Source organism: Amyelois transitella, chromosome 17, assembly GCF_032362555.1.
Source record: "Amyelois transitella isolate CPQ chromosome 17, ilAmyTran1.1, whole genome shotgun sequence".
NCBI classification, from domain to species: Eukaryota; Metazoa; Arthropoda; class Insecta; order Lepidoptera; family Pyralidae; genus Amyelois; species Amyelois transitella.
The window spans coordinates 2,267,939-2,293,487 of NC_083520.1; the positions used below are offsets into that span (position 1 = coordinate 2,267,939).

Sequence of the window (25,549 nt, forward strand, 5' to 3'; positions counted from 1 at the left end):
TGATAAGAGTATTGAAATAGCGAATTTTAAACTTCTGATTATATTGTTATAGGTAAAAACTTATTTCCTTTGAACTGATATAGCTTTGGGAGTTTAATTAAGAAATCTCTAAAGTATATATTTTTTTAAAGAAAAAACGCTTCGTCAGAAATGTATTAATTTGGACTTTTTTCCAAATTCAGTCCAGTGGGATTTGCCCCGGGCGTCGAACCAAATCCAGAGAGGTCTCAATTAATGGAATTTTAAAACAAATTTACAATGCTGTTCAAGAAAAAATATATTCGATAGTTTATTTAAATTTATATATATGACTAGCTGTGCCCGCGACTTCGTTCGCGTGGAATAGTGACTATGAGCAGCGTTTTTTTTTAAATATATACTTATTTTTATTTTGGATCATAATCACAGTCATTTTGGGTAGCTAAAAAACCTACTTTAATGGCGCGGCGCGGTTCTCGGCGCGCTTTACATACCTACCCGCGCGCGCAGTCGTCGTATGCAACCGACAAACGTCCATCCTAAGCTGAACCGCGATTCCTAAACCGATAATTTTTATTTAACTTCTCTATAAAGATATTTATTATAAATAAAAATTATTATAAAGTTTCAGTAAATTCTACTAACAGAGAAAAAAAGTAGTTATTCGTAATAGAATTAACTCTTACTAATAATATAAACGCGAAACTTTGTATAGACGCATATTTGTTAGTCTTTCTCGCAAAAACTACTGAACAGATATGGATGAAATTTGGCAAACAGTTAGTTTAGGCTTGGAAATAACAACACTTATGTTACTTTTTACCGCGGGATAACATCTCAGACCCACGGGAAACTGGAAGGAATCTGTTCGACATTATTCTTAAAATTCAACAGCTTACAAACTACCTTCAGCCGTAAAAGAACAATGTTTTTTCATTCCCATGGGAGTACTATGATTTCCCTCGGTAAATTATTCTTATAGTTTATGATATCAGCCTAAACTAACTTAAGTAGAAAGAATTTAGATGAGCCCTTTTAATTTTTTTCCCATGGTAATCCAGTCAATTCCAAGGTAATAAGTAACTATAACATATTCTATTAATGATTGTAATTTACCTATCTAGTAACAATGATCGACGTCGTTCGTTGACCGGAACAGGCGTTAAAAAAACAATATACTACCGATTCCCATGGGAAACGGATGTTTTCCCGCGGTAAAAAGTAGTCTTTATGTTGCGCCAGGCTCTAAAATATGTCGGTACAAAATTTCAACCAAATCCGTCAAATAGTTGCGGAGATTAATGGTGCCTATGTATAAGCATAGAATAGTGTTCGACGTGATTCTTTAATTTGACATAACTTTTTTATTTATGAACCGATTGACATGAAACAAACACTAAAGCATAACTGAAGCATACCACAATATATTCGTGAAAATTGCATCCAACTCGGTTCAGCCGTTTCTGAGATTAGCGTGAACAGACAAACAGACAAACCGACAAACAGACAAACCGACAAACAGACAAAAAAAAAGTTAATTACGTTTTTGGGTTCGACATCGACATAACAATAACCCCTGCTATTTTTTTTATTTTTATTTTCAATGTACAGACAGCACTTTTCTACAATTTTATTATATGTATAGATTATATTTCTTAATTAATATTTTTAAACGCGCTGTGTCGCTCACAAGGAATTTTTCAGTAATATAAGTAGTATTATTTTTTGAGGTCTAGTATAACCCTGTGTTAAATGCTATCAAAATCGGTTCCTACTGTGTTTAAAGTTTATTTAGTAAATACTTTATTCTCAAAAGAATGAAGATGACTGAGAAAGATAAATTAAAAAAGTAAACCAAAAAGTATTAATGTAATATTGTGTGCAGATTTTTTTGCACGCAAATGTAAATTTGCCGAAACCTCAAGAGAATCAGAATTTCGCGAAGCGGAGTACAGATTTATGAAAATTATAATAATTATTTATGCAGCATCTGTTCAGATCTATTGATGTTATATTAAAAAATAAAAATGAAATGTCATTACAATAACAAAATTTTTGAATAACGATTGCATTGTATTGTTAGATGCAAATCAGACATTACGACTTAAGAACAATTAAATAATATATTAAAACAAATTGAAAAATAAATATTTCTTTGTTATTCTTAAACTCGAAAGAAAATTAAGTCTTTGTTAAGCAAATAAACACAGAAATATATAAACTTTCACATTTATAATATTTTATCGTTTAGCATACAACCTTTTTTATTTATATTCATCATTATTTTTATGGATGTTCGTCTGTTTTTTTCCAGAAAGTCTTAATTTTTTATTCGATTATATTAATAAAATTTTATATAAATAGTGCATTGACTAAAATTGTATCGATTTGTTCAAAGTTTATCCTTATAATATACAATCTCAACAAAACATATTCCAAGATACGTAAATCACAATATCCCGACTAGTTTTAATGAGGCCGTCGCGCGAGGCTCACAATGGAATGCGGATCTGCGTATCAATTAGTTCGAAACTCGGGTCCTTTCATCATTTCTATGCTCAACTATACAAAGTTTCAAATGACACTGCACACAGTTTTGTTGTCTTCACAATGTCAGTACTGTTATGTTGTTGATAACCATGAATTACCGTAACTAGTGACAATCAAACTTAGATTATCACACATTCTGAACATATCATTTTTCATGCGGTCGGAGATGCAGAGTTAGTTATCGATAAATATATTAGCAAACTAGAGAATTAACCAACTCTTATAAACTATACTAACAATATGACGTCTATTTTGATTCTATATAATTGTTTACAGAGTCTAATTACCGTGTTTATTACCGTTTACATCGGCTTATATAAATAAGGCATTTCGAACAAAGTAACTTGGATGATGTTTTAAGTGGTATGTAAATTATAGTTCTATTATAACATACAAACATATAATGACGCCATTATCCCTTACGTACATAGAGTCAACAGATCTTAGCAGATAAAATAATTAATATAATTTTGTTATTTTATTTCTTAAAAATACTTATAAGAGCGGTCACTCGTACTAAGCAAAATCTACGTATGAAACATTCGTAGTGTCGTAGCATCGTAGCACCACTACGAAATTTTGTAGAACTGCTACGACTCCGCTACGGTTCATTATATATTGTTTTTGAGTCGGATTATGACTTTTAACATTGTCTAACATTAATTATTGTTGCGGGATGAAATTCTGGAATTCTGTGTTTTTCTAGTTTATCCACCAGACCGTCTTTATTAAAATGTATTGGAATAGCTTATGTTTCAGATAAAATTGTAAAGCTTCTTTAATTTCTTAATTAAACCCCTCCTAAAAACATTACAGGATAGTTAGTATTACAAAAAAATTCTACGTAAGTATATACGTCATTAGAAATGTACACTCTACCCTTTTTCTTAACACTTAAAACGTACAAAAGACGTCACAAAAACGGAGTCAATCTATCGAAAAAAATGTGAAATTAGCCGTCGACCGGAAGCTTTTATTCCTGTTTATTTTGAAAACAAAACGCTTCCGGTCGGAGGGTGGTGATGAAGGTGGTATTGTTTATATTCCGCTTTCATTATCGCCGGCTGGTCAGGAGTACATTCCAGTGTAAAGGGCCATCGCTCGTGAATGTTCCGTTGATCGACTTTTACAGCTCGCTTGAATAGAGTTGTAACGGAAGGATGAGTTGCATTTTGTTTTTTTTTTCTAATAGACTTAAAAAAGGTGCTATGTCTCTTACTATTTTAAATAGGATTACTCCATCACACACACATATAAGACGCCTTCATTCCTTACAGGTTAGACAGAGCCAGCTGTCACCAAAAAGGCCGCATTCAGCTGGACAGCTTGATTATGGAATTGAGATTCGAATTGAACTGAACGTGACCTTTCAGTATTTTCGAGACCTGTTGTTATTATATATATGTATGTATGAAATCGCCAAACCCGAATGACCATAACACATCTAATATAGCTCTTCTATCTAAAACGTAATAATCAGAGTACACGGCGCCGACCACACAATCTCACGGGGCGCCGTAGTGATTACCATGAAATGGGCCATGCCGCCAAGACGCACGGCTATGCAACGGAGACCATTGTACGAACGCATTGCCTGGACATTTCGCTTAAACTTACTTCAAAAAAGTGGTGTGCGGTTCCCGGCTAAAGTTCATAAACTTGGGATCCTTCTTTTAGGATATACCTACCTGATGAACCTACCTGTCACTATTTGAATTTTAATCACATCATTAAACCATACAACTGAACGTGGCTTTTCAATATGTTCAAGACTGTTCTCTTTACCCGGTAAGGGATAAAACGTTATTATACACATGTATGTATGAAATCTTCAAACCTGAATGACCATAACACATCTAATAATATAGCTCTTCTATCTAAAACGTAATAATCAGAGTACACGGCGCCGACCACACAATCTCACGGGGCGCCGTAGTGATTACCATGAAATGGGCCATGCCGCCAAGACGCACGGCTATGCAACGGGACCTTGTACGAACGCATTGCCTGGACATTCCGCTTATATTACAAATGCTTGGCCACACGCCAAACGGATAATATAAGTCCGCCACAGATATAGATTAAGCTAGACCCTATGGATAGATTTCGTCAATTAATTCGTTTAATTATTGGAATTTCTTAAAGAAAAAATATACTATATAAAACCCATCATAATGTCATCCAGCTGAACGGAGCATTTCAGTTGTTTGTGAAGCTATCGTAAGGTATAAAGACAAATTACGTATGTTAATAAAAATAATAAAAAGTCACTCGTTTAAATAAAAATAAAACAACAATAATGGTGCCTGATAAATTTAAAATATATATGTGTTGCGAATTCCGTTCGCGTGAGATAATAACCCTTTTTCGATATTTCTGTTGTGATCCTCATTAACCGAAGTATTGTAATGTGATATCGAGTTATGTCTGCCAAAGTTGGTTGAAATAAGAGACTGCATCATATTACATCGTGTTGACTTTAGTAAGAAGAACACGTTTAGTTTTCATACAGATAGATGAATTAGCGATATCTAGTTTGATCTATGTCTATGAAGTCCAGACTCAGTGCGAGGGAGAAGGCAGCAAATTTGAGCGAGAAAGAGAGAGATCGCATTCTGATTTTGACAGTAATTTGAACGGTCATTAGTGATTGGGCGTTGAGATATGGCGTCCAGTGTTCCAGTAAATTTGGGATTAAATTGGCACCTCTTGGCATAGTGGTCACCTTAGCTGCTGATGCTGAGGCAACGGGTTAAATTTCAGATCGGGTATGGAATACCTTCAATAATTTCTTCTTCAAGCATTTCTAGACATTCCCGCGGGTACGGAAAAAAGCAAGGCTCTGTTTTCGCACGGGTAGCATTCATGGACATAATTAACCTTCCTCAGAAAACCGTCATTGTAACATTTCGAACAGGGACAAAATCCGCCCACAGCTTTTCAAGATATGCGCTAGCATGCACACAGACAGAAAAATAGGCGGACTTTACATGAAGTGATATTGAATAGTTATAAACCCGCTTCTCCTATACCTTAAGATTGGACATACTTTAACACAATTACATATTACGGCCGAAGTCGCGCTAATGTGTGGGTAATTTGTTACCGCCATCCGACCAGAAACCAGTTATCGCGCGGTTTCCTGTCGCTTTAGGCAAGTGTCAATATGAAAGTTAACGGTAAAAGTTCCTTAGTGGATTTATATGCTAATGGAACTTTAATTGATGTTAGTTTTTAATTTTTAAAACCAGGACTATCTGAAGTCTTCCGGACAAAAGATACCAACAAAAGCGACCGGGGCGATGGCAGGGCTACGCGTCATCTCCCTTGATCGACTTACCGCGTGAAAGAGATGCACATTTCTACGCTACTAAACCAGCATAAAGAGGAAACTAGATCAAATATCAAATCAAATATTTTATTTTCTCTCAAATCTTAAGCAGTAAGTACATCACATAGTTAAGATTATTAGAGACTAGTGTCTGAACACCGTGAGGTAAATGTGCTTATTTCTTTACCCGCCTTTTACGTCATCCATGGGAAGAGCTACCATGCTGAAGGAATAATGGCAATAGCCAAAAATGTTATAGTAAACACAAGCCCATCCTGCGATAACAACGATTAGCCTTTTGCTTATCAAAAAAATCGGGATCTTGAAAGGAAATGATTTCTTTGGGTCATTGGTTATCACGGCCATCCAAGTTAGAGGACTTTCTGGCTATAAAGACTATACTGGGAAATCCTCACACAGATTATACTCCTGATAAAAAGCAGAGAGCAGTTACGTATCGCACTAAGTTGACAGTTAAAATGCATATAAATTTGTCCGTCTAAACATTGAACTAATGTTGTTATTAATGTGTCTATTTATTTATGTAAGGATGCATGTCAAGTGGAAAGTTGTCTCTTGAAAAGATTTGAATTTATGTACCTATTTATTGAACTCGGCGATAAACTCTAGGATGTAATGTTTTGAAACTAAAACATAATATTAGCTTGAATCACGTCAAAATACAGAACTTGTAAATGTTTTGCCAGATGAAAATGTTATTAAGAAGATGACTAAGGGAAAAGCTCATAAATTGGGATTGTACTTGTAAACGATGCTCTAGCAACCTGTGTCACTTATAAGAATCTCTGCTCCACCGTTAGGACACAGTCTTTTCAAGACTATTGGATCTTTCTACCCGAAACGGATATAGACGCGATTTAATCTTACCTATATATAAAATTCTCGCATCACAATGTTCGTTCCCGTACTCTTCCGAAACGGCTTGTCCGATTCTCATGAAATTTTGTGAGCATTTCGAGTAGGTCTGAGAATCGTCCAACATCTATTTTTCATACCCACAAAATGCAAAACAACGTTTGCCGGAACAGCTAGTATCTATGTATACGAAAATATTACTCCAGTAATATCCCAAAATAAAATTAGCTTCTGTCGCCCTGTCTCCCAAGAAAAATCTATTCGCGACGCCTCTCCAGAGGTGTAGACGCAAATTTGCTACACTACCGTATCGAGGGTCTTTGAATATGCAAATTGTAAGGTGGTACTTTAGACGAGGGCTCCGTACAAGGCTTAAGTCCTGGTAACAAGGTTCAATATTCAACAGTTTCTAAAGCCACTCTGGTACATCCATTCGGTACGAAAATATTGACACTGAAAAATTCTTTCGAGTTTCGCTGGAGATTAGGGAGTTTATTTAAAACGTTATATTGTCGTTATGTGTTTGACAGTAATTTTGTTAAGGTTAACATTATACAATACTAATAATATTTAAAAATGATATTATGGATATATAAAAGAATATTAACCCATTTTAATTTTTTTTTTGTAATATTTCCGTTCTATTTGGTCATAAAAAGGGTGTTGTAAGTTACGGTGTCTTTCTGTTTTAATTTGGGCAGGGTCTTAACAAAATGAACTTTTTATAACTATCATTGAGTATAAGTTAATAATTAAGCTCAGTTACTTGGTGGAGTGGGAAGGCCTAGACGAACGTACCTTGATCAAATCGGAGACGTTCTAGCGAAAGATCAAGTCAAGAGTACCCGAAACCGACGACCTTGCAAGAAGAGAGTTATGAATGTGGCTGAAGCGAAAAAGTATGCAGGGATCGTAGCAAACGTTATTTATGTATGGTGCAGCGATATCTAATATATGTATTATACGTATAAGAATAGAATTGTTTCCTTTCTTTGCATACATACAAAATATTTGTGAAATGAAAACATATACCAACGATGTTAATGGTCAGTACTTCAATACCAAAAAGCTATACGCTTTTGACTCCAATATATTTTATTTGCCTGACAATACTAACATGGTAATACTGTTTGTTCTCTTGATAAGATATAGCATCTAATGTAAAGTTGCGATTCCGAATCAAGATAGTGTCCACTGTATAAATTGGAGTGTGTCTCCAGAGCTCGTAAGTGGGTCAAGGCCACTCCGGGACGCCAATCTTCTTAATTTATTGTTCCGCAGCAGTAAAAGTAAAGTAAAAGGTATCGACGAACACCATACAAAAAAGAAAAGAAAATAAATTAAACATAAAACTATGAGTATGTACAAATTAAATAGGGTTCTTAAAGGGATGCCCGTTCGGCATAATACTGGCTGTTAACAACTGCTTTTATTTTTAACCCGCGACATAAACGAGATGACAAAGAAAGAAGAGAGAAAAGGACGTAAAATAAAGTTTCGCTGTTATTTTTATTTATATGTAAATCCCTTAAAAATATTGTTTGTTTGTGTGCTGTAAATGCGATGATATGATGCCTGTCTCCGCGAAAAACATTTTTTTTGACGTAAAACGGGACAGCTGTAGTTTTTCGCGCGACAGAAAAAGATGTCGGTGGCGCGTGCCTTGTTACAGAGGCTGGGGAATTATAGCAATATAAGACTTATATTATTCCTATTTCTTTGGTGTGACTAGTTCTAATCTATAATATTTTTTTATTAAGTTCGTAGATACATATAGCACTTATCAGGTATGAAGATACGGGGTAGACAGAGCCAACAGCCCCCAAAAGACTGAAAGCTTAATAATGGATTTGAGATCCAGAAAATGATAGCCCCGTACGCTAGAGAGTTAGAAGCCTAGATTTTCTATTTTAAAATTACATGATTATCATAAGAAAATCTGTAAGCCTTTTTGTTGCGGACTGTACCTAACGCTATTTTTTTTTAAACTTACATTGTTTCTTACTGACAGTACTTAGTCTAAACAACTGAACAACTTTTATTACGTTCTAGCTCCCTGAACCGACGTTTACTAAATTACGATACTGACTAACTTCAGTGACGTGCACGTCGATATTAACTTGAATTGTTTGCTGTTTGGATATTGTTGTTGAGCTAAGTTTGTGACTATATTATTTTATGTATGTTTGCACTAGCTGTTACTAAGATAAATTTAATTTTACATACATAAATAAATACATATGTATTTATATTGGCTCTGTCTTCTCCGCAAGGGATATATATATATCCCTTGCGGAGAAGACAGAGCCAACAGTCTTGACAAGACAGATAGGCCACGTTCAGCTGTTTGGCTTAATTATAGAATTGAGATTCAAATAGTGATAAGTTGCTAGCCTATCGTTAAAAAGAAGAATCCCAAGTTAATAAGGCTATCCCTTAGTCGCCTGTTACGGCTTCCATAGGAAAGAGAAGAAATAGATCTATTTTTTTTTCTATTATTGCCGGGAACCACATGGCACCTTAAATTTACATACATACATACATATGGTCACGTCTATATCCCTTGCGGGGTAGACAGAGCCAACAGTCTTGAAAAGACTGAATGGCCACGTTCAGCTATTTGGCTTAATGTAAGAATGTAAGAATTGAGATTCAAATAGTGACAGGTTGCTAACCCATCGCCTAAATAAGAATCCCATGTTTGTAAGCCTATCCCTTAGTCGCCTTTTACAACATCCATGGGAAAGAGATGGAGGAGTCCTATTCTTTTTTGTACTGGTGCCGGGAACCACACGGCTCACCTTATTATCATTTTCAAATTCAAATTAAATTTAAAGAGATAATTCGCATGTTAGAGTTAAATTTTGCCTGATCTGTCACAAGAACAGTTTTCTGTCATTGATAAGACTCCGAGACATCAACAAAAAAAAGTAAAGAATACGAAATTACACTGCCAATTGAAAAAAAAAAATTACTAAACACGCAAAATTAAAACTAAATTACAGTCAAGGCAAACTGTCCACTAATTCAAACTACAGGTGGCACTGTGTTCGAAATTCGAAATCACGGAGCGGTAAAAATTCCCGTCGCGTCTCGACCGGGAGCAACGGGATTGCCCTATAAAGACGCGACGTGGCCGCCTCTCTAATTATAATCCGTTAATTGTGAAAAATCACGACTCCGCCAACCGTCCCCTTTGGGCATAGGTCCATTTGTTTCGGTCGGGTTATTCTTCAGTAGTTAGGATAATAGCGGCTTGGTAATTGCTTAATGTGCAAGTAGTGGTGATTTCTTGCACTTGTTCTTTTTAAAAACAAAATCAAAAGAGTGCTGGATAACTTTTTTTAACGTAACGCTACGCGTAATGTTCTGCATATAGATATAGGTATATAGTCAAACAAAGCGGACGTCGAGCTCCATATGATATTAGCTTAAGTGCAACCCGAAAAACGAAACCACTGTAAAAATGCAAATGAAAGAGTTAGAAAATTTATGTTTGTTTGTCTGTAAGCTCTTTTTTGCACAAAAAAATTTGATAGAGCACAGTTTTTTTTTTAATACGGGAATCGACTTTTTTCATCACTCTTTGTACTTTGTACGATCTTAAGTATTCTCAGTTCAAAGTTAATTTATACTCGGTTGCATTTCATACCGACCTCATACTGAGAGAGCGTATATGTACGAGCTAGATTTATAAAGTTAGGCAACATTATTATTGTAACCACCAATTCATATTCTGAGCGCAACAAAAAAAAATATCCATTCATCAAATGAAATGAACACCCGAAAGTATAACGTTACACAAAATTATAATTACATTTTCATACATAACGGAAACAATTATGCCAAATAGGGTTAAACTCAACCCTAACTCTTTCGACCTTGGGATACTTTCAGCAAATTAAAAATTCTCATTGCGAGGGGCGACCCACCCTGAAAGCGGGCATAGAATTTGAAATAATATGAGACTTTAGAAGCGGTAAGTAGTGGTGAATATGACGTTTTATAATTGCGCTGAAAACTGAGTACGATACAAGACGACGACACATCATGTTTTACAATATACACACACATGGCCGTACATGGCCGACGTGGGATTCGAACCTGTGCCCTTTTTGCGCCACCAGTACCGATTCGACTATCGACGCTCTTAGTGGCATTTCTATTGTCTTATATTATTCCAATTTCTATGGAGAGGAGGGTAGAGGCATCATTCAATGCCGTTGGGTCTGCTAACGAATGGCGGGATACACTATGAATACAAAATAAAGTTTGGAGATAATCCCGTGTTTACCTGGCGGTTTGTAAGTAGGCCAGGATGTCTTTGAAGGGATATATTTAGTTGGACCTTTTGTGGGATTGTTTTCTAGCGAGTATTTTTGTTATTTGAAGGGTTTTTGATCCGTAGTACAATTTAATGGGTTGGAGATTTGAAACTTGCATTCCGTATATCTACTAGCGGCCCGCCACGGCTTAGTCCGTGGTACATTACATACATATAGATATTATACATATCTATATGTATGTAATGTAGGAGTACCACACGCGCAGATAATGTGCCATAGTAACGGTGAAAGATTTTTTGTGATCGGTTCAATATTTCCAAAGACTAGTATTTACAAACAAAGAATCAATGTAACAAACTTTATTACTTTATGCCAATAGCACCGATGTATCAGCTAGCCAGAATTGTAAAATATGTGACACTACAAGTGACAGCAAATCAATATGTGTATATTATGTTTATGTACACATATTGATTTGCTTCACTACGCTACACTTCATACTATCATTATAATATTATACCAATATTATTATACGGGACAAATTACACAGATTGAGTTCGAACGCACGAAGTAAGTTCGAGACTTGTGTTACGAGATACTAACTCAACGATACTATATTTTATAATAAATACTTATATAGATAAACATCCAAGACCCAGGCCAATCAGAAAAAGTTCTTTTCTCATCATGCCCTGGCCGGGAATCGAACCCGGGACCTCCGGTGTCACAGACAAGCGCACTACCGCTGCGCCACAGAGGCCGTCAAGTTATTAACGCAAACGTTTTACTAACAAGGTATTAACGCAAAAGTTTTACTGTCGCACAAAATCGTTTAGAAGATTTTTGATGATTACAGACTATAATGAGAAACGAACTTTCTCTGATTGGCCTGGGTCTTGGATGTATATATATATAAGTATTTATTTATTTATTTTATAACACGCAAGCAAGCCACAAGTGGATGCTAGTGCATAATAAATCTTCCTGGTATTCTAAGCAAATTCACTGTTTTCAAAGGAACAAGGCAATAGCTTTATATACATACGTGTAATTCTATCACAAATTGACTTTGTCTTCAGCTAGCGTCGCAGGAGCATGCAGTAAAGTAATTTGATCACTTCTTGCAATGTCTGCTACCTGTCACATGTTTCGTGCTGAAATCCAGAATTCAATTTGATGGTCACCCGAGTTGTATAACATCACGTTTCTTTCCCGGAGTGATAGGCAGAGACTAAGTATTTTCACTTGCGATTACACTTGCCCACTATTTTTGAGTCGTTGTAAGAATGATGATCATTCTTCGGTTTAAGCTTTTGATCGGTATTATTGATACAAATTTTACTTTTTAATTAAATATTTTCTAAAAAAAATTCTCAACGTGCTCTCAAAATTGGCTACATTATCAACTTTTAGCGGAATAAAGACAGAATGCAAGTAATTATGAGTTTAACATAAGAACACTATGTTATCCACAAGACACGTTTCTGAATATCCACGAAAGTACAACATTTCAAATAAGCTACAAATGATTAAAACAAATAATAATAAATGTGTATGTACATAAAAAATAACACAATGTTCCGATAATGTTTACTTACGCATCTGACATACCAATAAAGAATTTTACCGAAAGGCATAATATTCTCTGCAAATATTTATCTTTTTCATACAAATATTTGTGGAACCAGGAGACGGGGAGACACTCGCGGGAGAAAACTTTGAAATATTATTATAGATAACAGTGGTAAATTGACTCCGTGTCATGATATTGAGAATGTGTATGACGATATACCTACCTAAATTCTTTTTGTTCCCTTTTCTGCTTAAGATTTTTTTTTATTATTCAATAAACTTCATTACAAACCATATATTGTATTACAATTGGTGTACCTATACAAAACACAATTATTGTATAAATACTGTTGGAGTGTCTTTTCCAAAAAACAAAAAAACGGCCAATTTAAAAATTTAAGGCGTATCAATTTTTTTCTTGTTTCTCTGTTAAATAAATTTAAATCTTTTATAACATGTCACATGCTATTTATAAAGCCAAAGTTACAAAACGTAGGTAACAGCTGAGGAATTCGTATAAATTGATAAAAAAAAGCAACGAAGAGGAAATTACGGAACGGCATGATAGTAAAAATAAAAGGATTTTTTATCGTAGTCATCAGCAAAATAGGCCCAAACGGAAGGGCTTTCAAGTCGGATCGTGATAAAAACAATCAATTCGCCGGATATTTAAAAAGATAAAACACACAGATATGCTATAATCGATACTACTCAAGTATCAACAAGTGCTGAAAATTGACTCGCTGAAAAATGCACTTTATCGTCCAAAAATTAAAGGTTCTAATCGGAAAAGAACCCAATCAACTCAGCCCAGTTTGGACTTAAAGAAAGGTATTCTTTAAGTCGAATTTTAAAAAAATATTTGGTACAACAATCAAGGAGGACATTTGCTGACGGAAACTGTAATTATTCCTCAACTCGTTATAACCATTACGAACCGGTTTTATTCGGTTCAATCCAGATATTTCCGGTCCCAGTTTGCTACTTTTATAATAAGTGGGGAGCTAATTGGGGTATATTTTCGTATCGATAATGGTTTAATTGGATAATAATTTATCTTTCATTGGAGATAGGCTAGGAAAAATTTTTCTTTGGTTTTGTTCACGCGAAGAAGAATCAAAATGGTTTATAGCATGTCAACGAAAATAAATTAAATCAAAATCACTTCACAGACAATCAAGATAAAAACGAGACATTTAAAATTTAAGTACAACAACAAAAAGTATTATAATCAAATTATTCAAAAACTTAACCTGGTCATCTGATTTTGATCACGGAACAAACTAGGAAATGTTTAAAATATACGATTTCACAAATTACGTGGCGATACCATTTATGTTAATTAAACACATAAAGATCGCCCTGTGAATGGGCCCGGACACGCTACCCGGGAATGCCATAGTAAAGTTGTAATGACAGAAGTATTTTGTAGTGATGAGCCACGCACGATTGTCGCAAGGCACAGAATATAAGTCAGTTTCTGAAAGACATGTTGATTAAAAAAAGGTTTAAAAAGATAAACTAAATATCAGTTACAGGTTATACCTAGTTCAGGCACATTTGCAAATAAAACTTTATATATTAAACTTTTATATAGTAAGTATTTACTGTTATTCGGGTTGGTCAATAAAGAAATTATATAAATTGTATTCATTATATATCATTTATCGTAAATAAGATTATCATAATAAAGACACGCTGTGTTTACAACGACAATGTAATTTGGTTACTCAAATAATCTTCAAATAATTTGCAGATTCCTTGGAAAAGGTAACGAACACCTCATTTCACACATTGACACGACTGATTTTATTTTTAATTGTTAAAGTTAAACACCCCCACCATCAAACAATGTTAATCACACAAACATCATTCTAATAAATCGATTGAATGGCTTCTGGTTCTAATACATATATACTCGTATGTATATATATTTTTTATTTAGTACAAAACCTTCTGATTTCAAACTTATTATGCTATGTGTCGCTAGGTCATTTTTAATTTCAATGCAGTATTATGTCAAAGTGATTAATTTAATACTGGTAAAATTAAACATTGAAAAATATACATTTACCTTTAGGTAAAATGATTTTAGCTCTACTATATATAATTTTGTGACAAGATAAAGGATCAGGCAATACGGGAATGTTGAAATATGAAAGAAAGTGACCAGACCAAGCAGTGATAACAATTGATAAAGATAGTACTCTGATTTTGATAAAATGAATGTTGATTAAGAAAGAAACAAGATGAGTTAAAACGTAGCACGAGAAACGCTTAGACCAAAGTTCCTACATCCATTCGGAACTTTCCGGAGAAAGTCAACAGTAAGTATATTAAAACTGATAAGTTTGTATGAAAAAACATTGCCAAGCTTAAAAATTCAAAATGTCTTTGCACTTTACTTATCATAATGAATAATGCAAGTAAGTTGACTGAACCGTTTATGTTGATGTTACTGTAACAGTATAAATTGTATATTGACATGAGACGCTATCGATTTTAGTGGTAATAAACAGAAGAGCTTAAAGTTCAAGTGCTCTATTCGATATGCAGAATAAGGGCATAACTTTAAAGAATACGACTGTTAGTCCGTAAGTATTACTTCTTTTATTTCGTTTAAAATTTTTTTTTTTTGCATCTGAATTTCAGTAATCTCTATCTTTAAATACAAACAAAAACATAAAAGATTTGAAGGTACGTGACAAATCACATAGATTTTCGTCTTAACGTAGGGTCCAGTCTTATGTTAAGGCAAACCAATTAACTCAAAGTAATTAACTAAAACTAATGATACATCAAGTATAAGGCCAAAAATATTTGCAGTACTCGTATGTATGTTTATAACGCAATAACTTTTGCACCCTTAGTTGGTCTGATTTTGATTAAATTTAAAAGGTATGTAGGATGTGTCAATAGAATTTTTAAGTTCGTAGTGCACCAAAATTGGTAAAGACCTTTTTGAGATATAAAAAAAAACCACCATTTAACTAATACATAACAAAATGAGAAAAAAAGATGACTGGAGATTTATTTTATTTAAATAATTGTCATAACGAATAATGAGAGATAAACGAATTAAACATTACAAGGTTACTCACATTCAGCTTTAAAAAACTTTATAAAAGTTTCGTCCGCAACATACGGTAGTTAAACTATCGTTATAAACACACACACAGTATAGATAATTGTGTGGAAACTCGCCGTGCATAGACGCGCGGCGCGTAGCCATGGCCTACTTAGCAGCAATGCACAATATAAAACTAAATGACTGGACGTTTTTGGCTTGGAAACGCTTTTTGTATAAAATAATGACGTTCACTCCGTCTGAGAGTATTAAAAATAGATTAAATCAACTTTTTTCATTAAAATGTGCGATGCGTATTTTGATTTTAATGAAAGTCAAGTGGCCCGTGCATCACTTGGGTGTGAGTTGTTTTTTTATAACGTACACAATATTTGGTGTAAACGGTTACAATAATAGGTAATAACAATATTATGTCGTAAAACTAAAATAAAAGGTACAACACAAATTTTGCAAAAGCAGTTTAATAGCTTGTTATGTTATCGTTAATTAAACTAATTATATGATTCATGAGTTATCAAATCTATACTAATATTATAAAGCTGAAGAGTTTGTTTGTTTGAACGCGCTAATCTCAGGAACTGGTTCGAATTGAAAAATTATTTTTGTATTGAATAGACCTTATATCGAGGAAGGCTTTAGGCTATAACATCACGCCGCAACTTTTAGAAGCGAAGAAATAATGGAAAATTTGAAGAAAAAAAAAATGATGATGATGCCCAAAATAACTATTCCACGCGGGCGAAGTTGCGGGCACAGCTAGTTATTGATAAAAATGAGTGTTTTGTATCAGTGTAGACATGTAATTGACCATTTGTTTCATATACACAGCGTTATTTGTTGTTAAAGGTTGTAGGTCTTCCAAATAAATAAACCCCACTTATTATGGAAAGCTAACCCAGCTAAATAGCTGTACGTGGCCATTCAGTCTTTTCAAGACTGTTGGCTCTGTCTACCCCGCAAGGGATATAGACGTGACCATATGTATGTATGTAACCCAGTTTAAATTATAGTTAGTATTCAGTTGCCTGAATGTGCATTACTTTTGCATGATACTATCTGAAATTCAAAAAAGTTACAAAGTAAAAAAAAAAAAAAAAAAATAATACACAATTTTAATCCACACTGCATGAATGGAGGTTCATAAATGTAATTATTCGTCCCATTCAGCCGGCGATTACGTGTGGCCCGTGGCCAGTCGACTGAATCAGATAACTACAATGTGTCGTTTATAAATAGAGAACGTCCGAGGTTTCACCTGCGTTATAAAGACAATCACGTTTTTCCCTTCACGCGAAATTGTAGGGAAACACCTTGACAGCCTCTGGAACACATAAGCCTACATGCCAAATTTAATCGCTAGACCCAGTGGTTTAGACTTTGTGTCAATATGTATATGACAGTCTGTCGATGAATCAGATTCCTGTTTGATATATGTATATCTAGTAACTAGTAAATAAATAAATATATACGGGACAAATTACACGGATTGAGTTAGCCTCGAAGTAAGTTCGAGACTTGTGTTACGAGATACTAACTCAACGATACTATATTTTATAATAAATACTTATATAGATAAACGTTCAAGACCCAGGCCAATCAGAAAAAGTTCTTGTGTCATTATGCCCTGGCCAGGATTCGATCCTGGGACCTCCGGTGTCACAAACAAGCGTACGTACTATCGCTGCATCACAGATCCCGTCAAATAATAATTATTAAATAAAAGTAATAATTATAAAATACAAACCTCATTTCTTTTTCAGCATTTTAAAGCCTTTTGGCTGGAGCAAGACAGTAAGTAAGCCATCGTCTACACGCTACCACAGCATTAAACAGTCATTGCTAGAAAACCCACTTGTTATTTTTTTCTATCATTTTCAGTTTTTTGTTGTTCATACATCTATCCACGCCGGAACATAAATGAAGTTTATTTATTTATGCGACAATAAGGAAGGACATTTCGTTGAGACAACCGAGTGATTATTTTTAATCTAACATCATTCCGTACATTACTGTGATTAAAAGTATTCGTATTGCCGCCGTCAAAGTTGAGAGATTCGACGCTTACGCCGCATTTGGCGACAAATGAAAACGCACAGCCGTTAAGGGCAGGGCTACACTACCAGCGAGCTAGCGAGCGAACTTTATAATCTTTAAATATTTAAATACTTTTGTTTACCCAGCCGACTACAAGATAATATGCCGATATTCGAGATCGTTTCACTATCATTAAGTCCGCTCTCGCTTTTGATTTCTCTAACATCTACTTTACTCCCAGCAAACTAAATTAGTTCTGAAATACTCATGCTCATTCCTAGTCTAGGAGGCTGGTACACCTCGCGTAATCATGCCACCGGCGATTATACCTTCGAATATTTTTTGTCACTCAAAGTCTCCTATTTTCTCTGTCTGTATGTATGCACTAATCTAATAAATAGGCGATAGATACATATATTCCTGTTCAAACCGAACATAACCTTTTCTCGGTTTGAAGCAAATTGCTCGCATTGATCGCTTCGCTTTGCTCGCTCGCTGGCGGTGTGGCCTTCCCTTTAAATAGGCCTACGCGAATACATTAGCGAAATAAAACGGCAACTTTCCTAATTAATGTAATACAATACTCGAAAACTCTACTAATGGCTAACTTCAGGAGTCCGTAGCGGGATTGAAAATGTTCTCGCTTTCACTTGATAAACAGACTTGGATTTCGAGTAATTAATTTCTGTAATTTTGATTAATTTTATCATTCGGAAATTTTAACCAAATTTTACAGTTATTCTTATAAGGTACCAGGATAGATACAAGATGATATAATTACTTCATCTTTTTAAATTTAAACAGTCGTGTCGGTGGAGGATCATATAATCTTTTCTTAACTTAAAAAATTTTGGAAAGCCATATCCAATTAAATTCCGAAAATACCACAATAGTTTCTAAAATTTTATTTCTAAATTTCAATGCCAGAATAAGGCTTAGGCAGTCGTTTTCTTATTCCGAGATACGTGTGTAAGTGTGCAAAATATTTTTTTTTTAATTTATATCATTTTATTGGCACAAATACAACTCTTCTTCCTACGCACCACTTCTGTTAAACATGGCGAAAAAAGCAAAAACATACCTGTGGCGTAAGCCGGTTCAAGGTCATCCTCGTCGTCCGTGTGGTGTCTGCTGGAGGCGTGCGAGTGCGAATGGTGAGGAACACCCACGTGCACCGGCTGGATCGGCTGCTCGTAATGCTTGTGGTGGTCCACGTACACCCGGTGGTGGTGCGGACACGGCGTCGGCGGCAAATAGTCCGCCAGGGTGCCACCACGCGTCAGAGTCGAGCCCGCACTTAACGTTCCACCTCCCGAACACGAGGCTAACGCACTCCGCACTGACCCTAAGTCCAACGACGGCCTTCTAGATAGTTCTCCGTAGCTCTCCCCGAACAAAGCACTGGCCGGCACCGCGTGCCGCACCTCGTGGTGATGTGAGTGACCCCCGTTCGATGAAGAATGCGGCGACGCAGAATGGTCGCGGCTGTCGCGAGATGTCGACGCCGTGTGGATTATACTCTCATCGTGTGTCTCGATCACCTCCCTCGCCGTTGGAGGGTTGGGGTGCTGGTGCACTGCCGAGGTGCCAGCCCTGCGCGGGCTGCGGCCGCGGTCCGGCAGCACAGAAGACGCCGACCAATAACCCCACGCCATTTTTAAATCACTTTATGTCCATACACGGAAGACTGAGTTTGAAATAGTTGATCCTGCGGAAGTATCAGAGATTGTGAGTTGACACGCCACCGGTTTGAAGTGGGTTTAGTGTGTCGGGGTCGGGTAATCCGAGTGTGTGGCCGGCGAGGTCGAGAGCGGGGAGGGGTGGGGGTGACAATTGTGTAAACGAACCTAATCTCCTTTGACGTAGCCGCGGGCGGGCGGAGACAAAGCTTCGTGACCGCACCACAATTTATAGAGTAACAGATGGGAATCATGGAGTCAAACGCTCATAACGGATTGGAATAAAGAGGTCAAGCACAGATAATACTGCCCGTTAGTTTATTACTATGCTTACTAAAAATGTTTGTTTAACTTGACTTATTTATGTATATATCTTTATAGGTATTATAAATCGTATATTAATACTGCCCGTTAGTTTATTACTATGCTTACTAAAAATGTTTGTTTAACTTGATTTATTTATGTATATATCTTTATAGGTATTATAAATCGTATATTAATACTGCCCGTTAGTTTATTACTATGCTTACTAAAAATGTTTGTTTAACTTGACTTATTTATGTATATATCTTTATAGGTATTATAAATCGTATATTAATACTGCCCGTTAGTTTATTACTATGCTTACTAAAAATGTTTGTTTAACTTGACTTATTTATGTATATATCTTTATAGGTATTATAAATCGTATATTAATACTGTCCGTTAGTTTATTACTATGCTTACTAAAAATGTTTGTTTAACTTGACTTATTTATGTATATATCTTTATAGGTATTATAAATCGTATATTAATACTGCCCGTTAGTTTATTACTATGCTTACTAAAAATGTTTGTTTAACTTGACTTATTTATGTATATATCTTTATAGGTATTATAAATCGTATATTAATACTGCCCGTTAGTTTATTACTATGCTTACTAAAAATGTTTGTTTAACTTGACTTATTTATGTATATATCTTTATAGGTATTATAAATCGTATATTAATACTGCCCGTTAGTTTATTACTACGCTTACTAAAAATGTTTGTTTAACTTGACTAATTTATGTTTATACTAAAAAGGTATGATAAATCGTATATTTGTATTATGTTACTTCATGTAAACAACCACAAAACAATAAATATAATAATTTTCTGAGAAAAAATATCTTTGACTTTAGATAACTAAGGAGTATTATTGGATTATCTCTTTGATTACGAGTCATATTCTATTCAATCGTCATTCTGTAAGCACACGCCAATCACAGATGTTTCCAAAATATTTTGATAAGTGTACGGTTTTCTCTAAACTAAAATAGCAAACAGTACTATCATTTACTGATTTTAAACTTTAGTCTTGCATTATACTAAGATTATTTAAAAATAATACAGATATTAAACGCGCACGTATCGTTCCTTTACCGAGAGTCGTTCGATGACTACAGATCATTGTAACATGATTCGAAACATTCAAATTACTTTTGATTCGGTGTAATTTTCCACTATTAAAGATTATGTGAAACGAAATGCAATACAAAATGATTTGTATATAGTTTAATGTTTATTCCAAATTGAAATCTCATGACACCAAACAGTCATGCATTTCGTAAAATTTATCTATAACAATATAATCTTACTTCAAACTCACTTCACTTCTAAAGTATTACCTACTTGTCAATAAAATATAATAATCTGGTCTTAGATTTAAATTTTTATACTTATTTAATTTATAGTTTTGGTCAGCGCCTTATTAGATAATGGTAGTAAATTCTACTTTTTATATGAAATCTACCGCCGGAGCATGGCACGCGCGACGCTGTATTTATCGCGCGGAAAAACGGCGTCGCTCTTGCTATACTACGAGGGTTGGGCACTTTGAATTATAGGTACGAATTGCAATAACCCTAAAGAAGTAAGGATTGCATTTTATTGTTTGTGCTACTAAAGATATGTAAATATCCGGCACCATATCATATATCATATATATACTATCGTAAAAAAGAATGTGACCACTCCATCTCAATTCCCATGGACATCGTAAGAGGCGACTAATGAATAGTCTTATAAATTTTGGATTCTTATTTTACAAATTTTTATTTCACCTGACATCTAACCCTATATAAAAGTATATGTATATAAGTATTTAACTAAAAAAAATATAAGTTCAAAACCTCCAGAGTTGTAAGAAAGTCGCGCACTGAAGCCAAATGATTTCGTACTATATATTTCAAGTGTAAACTCGCTTCGGCGGCCCGGAGCCGATTGCTCTATGGACCGGAAACGGCCGCGATACAAACTGACGTACTTATGTAAGCCTGCTTTTGTACTATAACTATAATCTATACATATAATAAAACAGTAAAAATATTTTGTCTGTACATTTAGTATTTTTGACTGAAATGGATAGAGGGACACTTAGAATGAATAATAGAAAGAAAAATATATTTTTGTAATTTCTTGTCTGTCTGTCTGTATGTATGATCACGATTATCTCCGAAAGTACTGAACCGATTTACTTTAAACTTTCACCAATTGCCTTTTTTTAACTCAGAAAAAAATTTAAAGTTTGTTTCATCAAAATCGGTTCACTAAAAAAAAAGTTATCGTCATTTGCATGAACTCAAGGCAAGGTTTGCCTGCAAATAAGTTTACGCGGACGAAGTCGCGGGCAACAGCTAGTATAATATATAATACTATAATATTGTGATATACTTTCACAACATATTATACGAGTAGCTCAAGGCCGAGGGATAAAAGCAAAATAAACTATTTATAAAATGCTGCAGTGTAATTTGTTCCGCCGCTTCTTTTACACATGCGCTTTGGTAGCGGTAGTAGTTATAATTAGATTTAAGTGATGTGACGTCAATAAGTGATACCAAGTATCCAATTTTGAAAATAAATCTAATCTATTCTATTCTAGTTATTTAGGATATAAGCATTTGTAGACAAAAAATCTATTTGTGATTTAGCATCGCACTCTTAATTATCTTTTATTCGTCTTTCTCGGCAAGTGGAAGGATGTGGTCTCTGCCTACCCCGTCGAGAAAGAGGCGTGATTTAGGTATGTACATATGTATTAGTCATTTTGGTATGGTAGGTATACGAGTATAATATATGTTTTCAGATATTTCGCTCTCCACGTAGCGTCGTAGCCGATCTACGACTGCTACGAAATTGCTACGACATTCACGTAGCCGATGATTAACAGAAATTTTTCAAAGAAATATGGAATAATTCTATAAACACATCTAATCACATAAAAAGTGTGTATAGTTGACCTAAATTAATGCATAAAATATGAAGTAAAGAGTTACAATATTATTACTTTATACATTTTAATACATACATACATAAAATCACGCCTCTTTCCCGGAGGGGTAGGCAGAGACTACCTCTTTCCACTTGCCACGATCCCTTTTATATACATTTTAATATTTAAAGTGATGGATACAGAACAATACAGCTATTACTTAAATTGTTCCTAGTTCAATTCTTTATTCATATTCAGGCTTTTATACTTCCTCTTCATTACTTTATTATTAATAACTGGACTCTTTGATCCACACACTTATACTTTACATTTACATCAATTTCAATAATTGTTATTGATCTTTTTTATGTTCTTCTTTATTTTCTCTTCGCTTAAAACGACTTATTACATTAGGCCTAACAATCGAAAGTATGCAGAGATCATGGCAAGTGGAAAGATGTAGTCTCTGCCAACCCCTCCGGGAAAGAGGCGTGATTTTATGTATGTATATATGTATGTCGGGTGGTTAGGCAGAGTATCTTTTAAACTAGCCACGATCCCTGCATATCACTTTTGCTTCCTCCACATTCATCAAACTTTTCATGCAAGCTCGTTCCTCACCTGAGAAATACTTTAAATTTTACGCGTCGCATGATTGACAATGTATCTTGTGACGACAGTCGGTGCAAACCGGTCGAAACGTCATGAAAAAACAGCATGTTCGCGTATTTGAACAACAGTTTCGATATCCTCTCGTTCTAATCAACCTTTGGTAACCATGCTCATTCTACGTACGTATTTTCTGACTTCCCATTGGCGGCCAGGTAGCGACTTATTTCACTTATCAATTCCTAGATTACAGTCATAGGAGAACCCCGAGATCCTCTTTAGAGCAATCGCGACAATCGCCAGCTAAACGGCACAAAAAAGGCCAAAACTGTTCAGTTAAAAAAAAAACGTAACCGTAAAAAATTAAAATGATTCCGCACCGCAAACTTATTGATGAAATAACAGATGAATAAATTCAATATTACCATTTCACTCCGCCACCGCTGTGTAGTCTATTCGAAACGAACCAAATAGACGATTTAAAATATAACACGATGAGAAACGAGAAATAAGTAAGAATTTATGGATTCCTATTTGAATTCTGTCTTTAGTTTTGTATTCCGCTTCGCGGTGGAAGCTTATTTTTTATTTGCATACGGTTGCAGCGTTTGATCTGAAAACGTTACTTCGACTGACATCGCTCGTCTTTCCATACTTTCTTTTTATTTCTTTCCAATAATCATGATTTTCTATATAAACGTATAAAAGAGAACACTGACGTGCCGTGTGGTTATATCACTCAATATTTTTCCCATGGATGTCGTAAAAGCGACTAAGGGAACGGATAATAAGCTTGTGATTGTTCTTGTAGGCGATGAGCTAGCAACCTGTCACTATTTGAATCTCGATTCTATCATAGGCCATATAGTTGAGCGTGGCCTTTTAGTCTTTTCAAGATTTTTGGCTCTGTCTTCTCTGCAAGGATAACGAGAGGGAACTGGAATTTTGAAATTAAGATCTAAGGGGACATTAAGAGGATTTTCCAAAATTCCCGCGGAAAAGAAAATCAAGATAATTGCAAAACAAATTAAAGAAATAAACTCTTTACCACACGATAAAGATAATAAATATCATTACGACCCATTGAAGGATTAATGTCACTAATTGATAATTGTTTTTGTCATTATTTATTTTGAAATCGCTACCCGTTATTTCTAGTATATATTTCGTTCTAATTTCATTTGTTCGAATATGTATCTATAGCCATACACAAAATACAAACACCCTGAAAACATAATCTTCTTTTCTTTCAGTGGCGTAAAAAGCCTCAATACTATTTCCATTACAGTATTACGCCTAAACACAATCTTTGAATAAGAAAAAGAGATTTTGCTTTACGTACAATCAACAGCACATCATCCTATCCAAATTTATTGCAAATTCGCCTCTATTACCACGCCATAAGAATTCCATGCAGGATAATTTGATATGCGGTTAACTGCACAGTCGACTTAGACTATTTATACCTTAAAGCATTGTAAGTGGGGTCAAATTCCAATAAACCGGGACAGTGCATGTGTCGTTGACTGTACGTTTCGAAAGTAAACTTATTTCATTACTCGCACTCTTTCAAAAGCATTGTCGAGCCTGGCTCTTTACGGCCTATTCACACTGACACTAAGGGCGTGTACATAGATGTGTGTGTTTTTATTAAATTCAATTTTTCACTACGTCATCATCTACTATTCATCAAAATGATCATGGTTAGGTGTAGCCTTGTTTGGTGCATTTTGGTTCAGTCTGTATAAGTAAGTACTACTGTTCTATTTTTGTTACATTTATTTTTATGTGCAATAAATAGAGAACAAAACAAACGTATGTATCAACATACTATTGGCAGCTTTCTTTTTTCAAAACTTTATTGCACAGATCAAGTTGAAACAAAAAAAAAAATAAAGAAATCAACAGATTCGAACCGAGGGCCTTGAAACATAAAAACTGAAGGTGTTAAAAGTAATAGGCAAAGATTAAGCTTGTAACGAAATGATATTTGTAATTCTCTGACGAAATATATTGTGGAAACTTTACACTGATTATTATAACTCAGTCATTATAATTGAACGTGGCCATTCAGTCTATTCGAGACTGTTGGCTCTGTCTACCCCGCAAGGGATAAAGACGTGACCATATGTATGTATGTATGCATTATAATTGACAAATTTTATTGAACACAAAAAATAGTAGAACTAACATTAACAAAGTTAGAAATACTATGTTAGCGACTGTAACCGTTTTTATGTTTGCCCAGCTGTAAAACGCAGCGATTCCAATGACATTGTGCATACAACTTTACTCGCTTTTATGTAGAC

The 25,549-nt window shown here is 34.9% G+C and overlaps 2 protein-coding genes across 3 annotated transcripts in view; both read right to left on the minus strand.

The window, feature by feature from the left end:
* The window catches only part of LOC106143412 (atypical protein kinase C), a 219,639-nt gene that overhangs the window by 107,076 nt on the left and 87,014 nt on the right, over nt 1–25,549 (minus strand). The gene's annotated exons all lie outside the window — the stretch shown is intronic.
* Nucleotides 1–25,549, minus strand: part of LOC132902709 (uncharacterized) — a 102,970-nt gene that overhangs the window by 69,243 nt on the left and 8,178 nt on the right. Inside the window, exon 2 of the mRNA XM_060948787.1 lies at nt 18,798–19,424. Coding sequence (XP_060804770.1) covers nt 18,798–19,371 — 574 coding nt within the window. The 5' untranslated portion in view covers nt 19,372–19,424. The remainder of the gene's footprint in view (nt 1–18,797; nt 19,425–25,549) is intronic.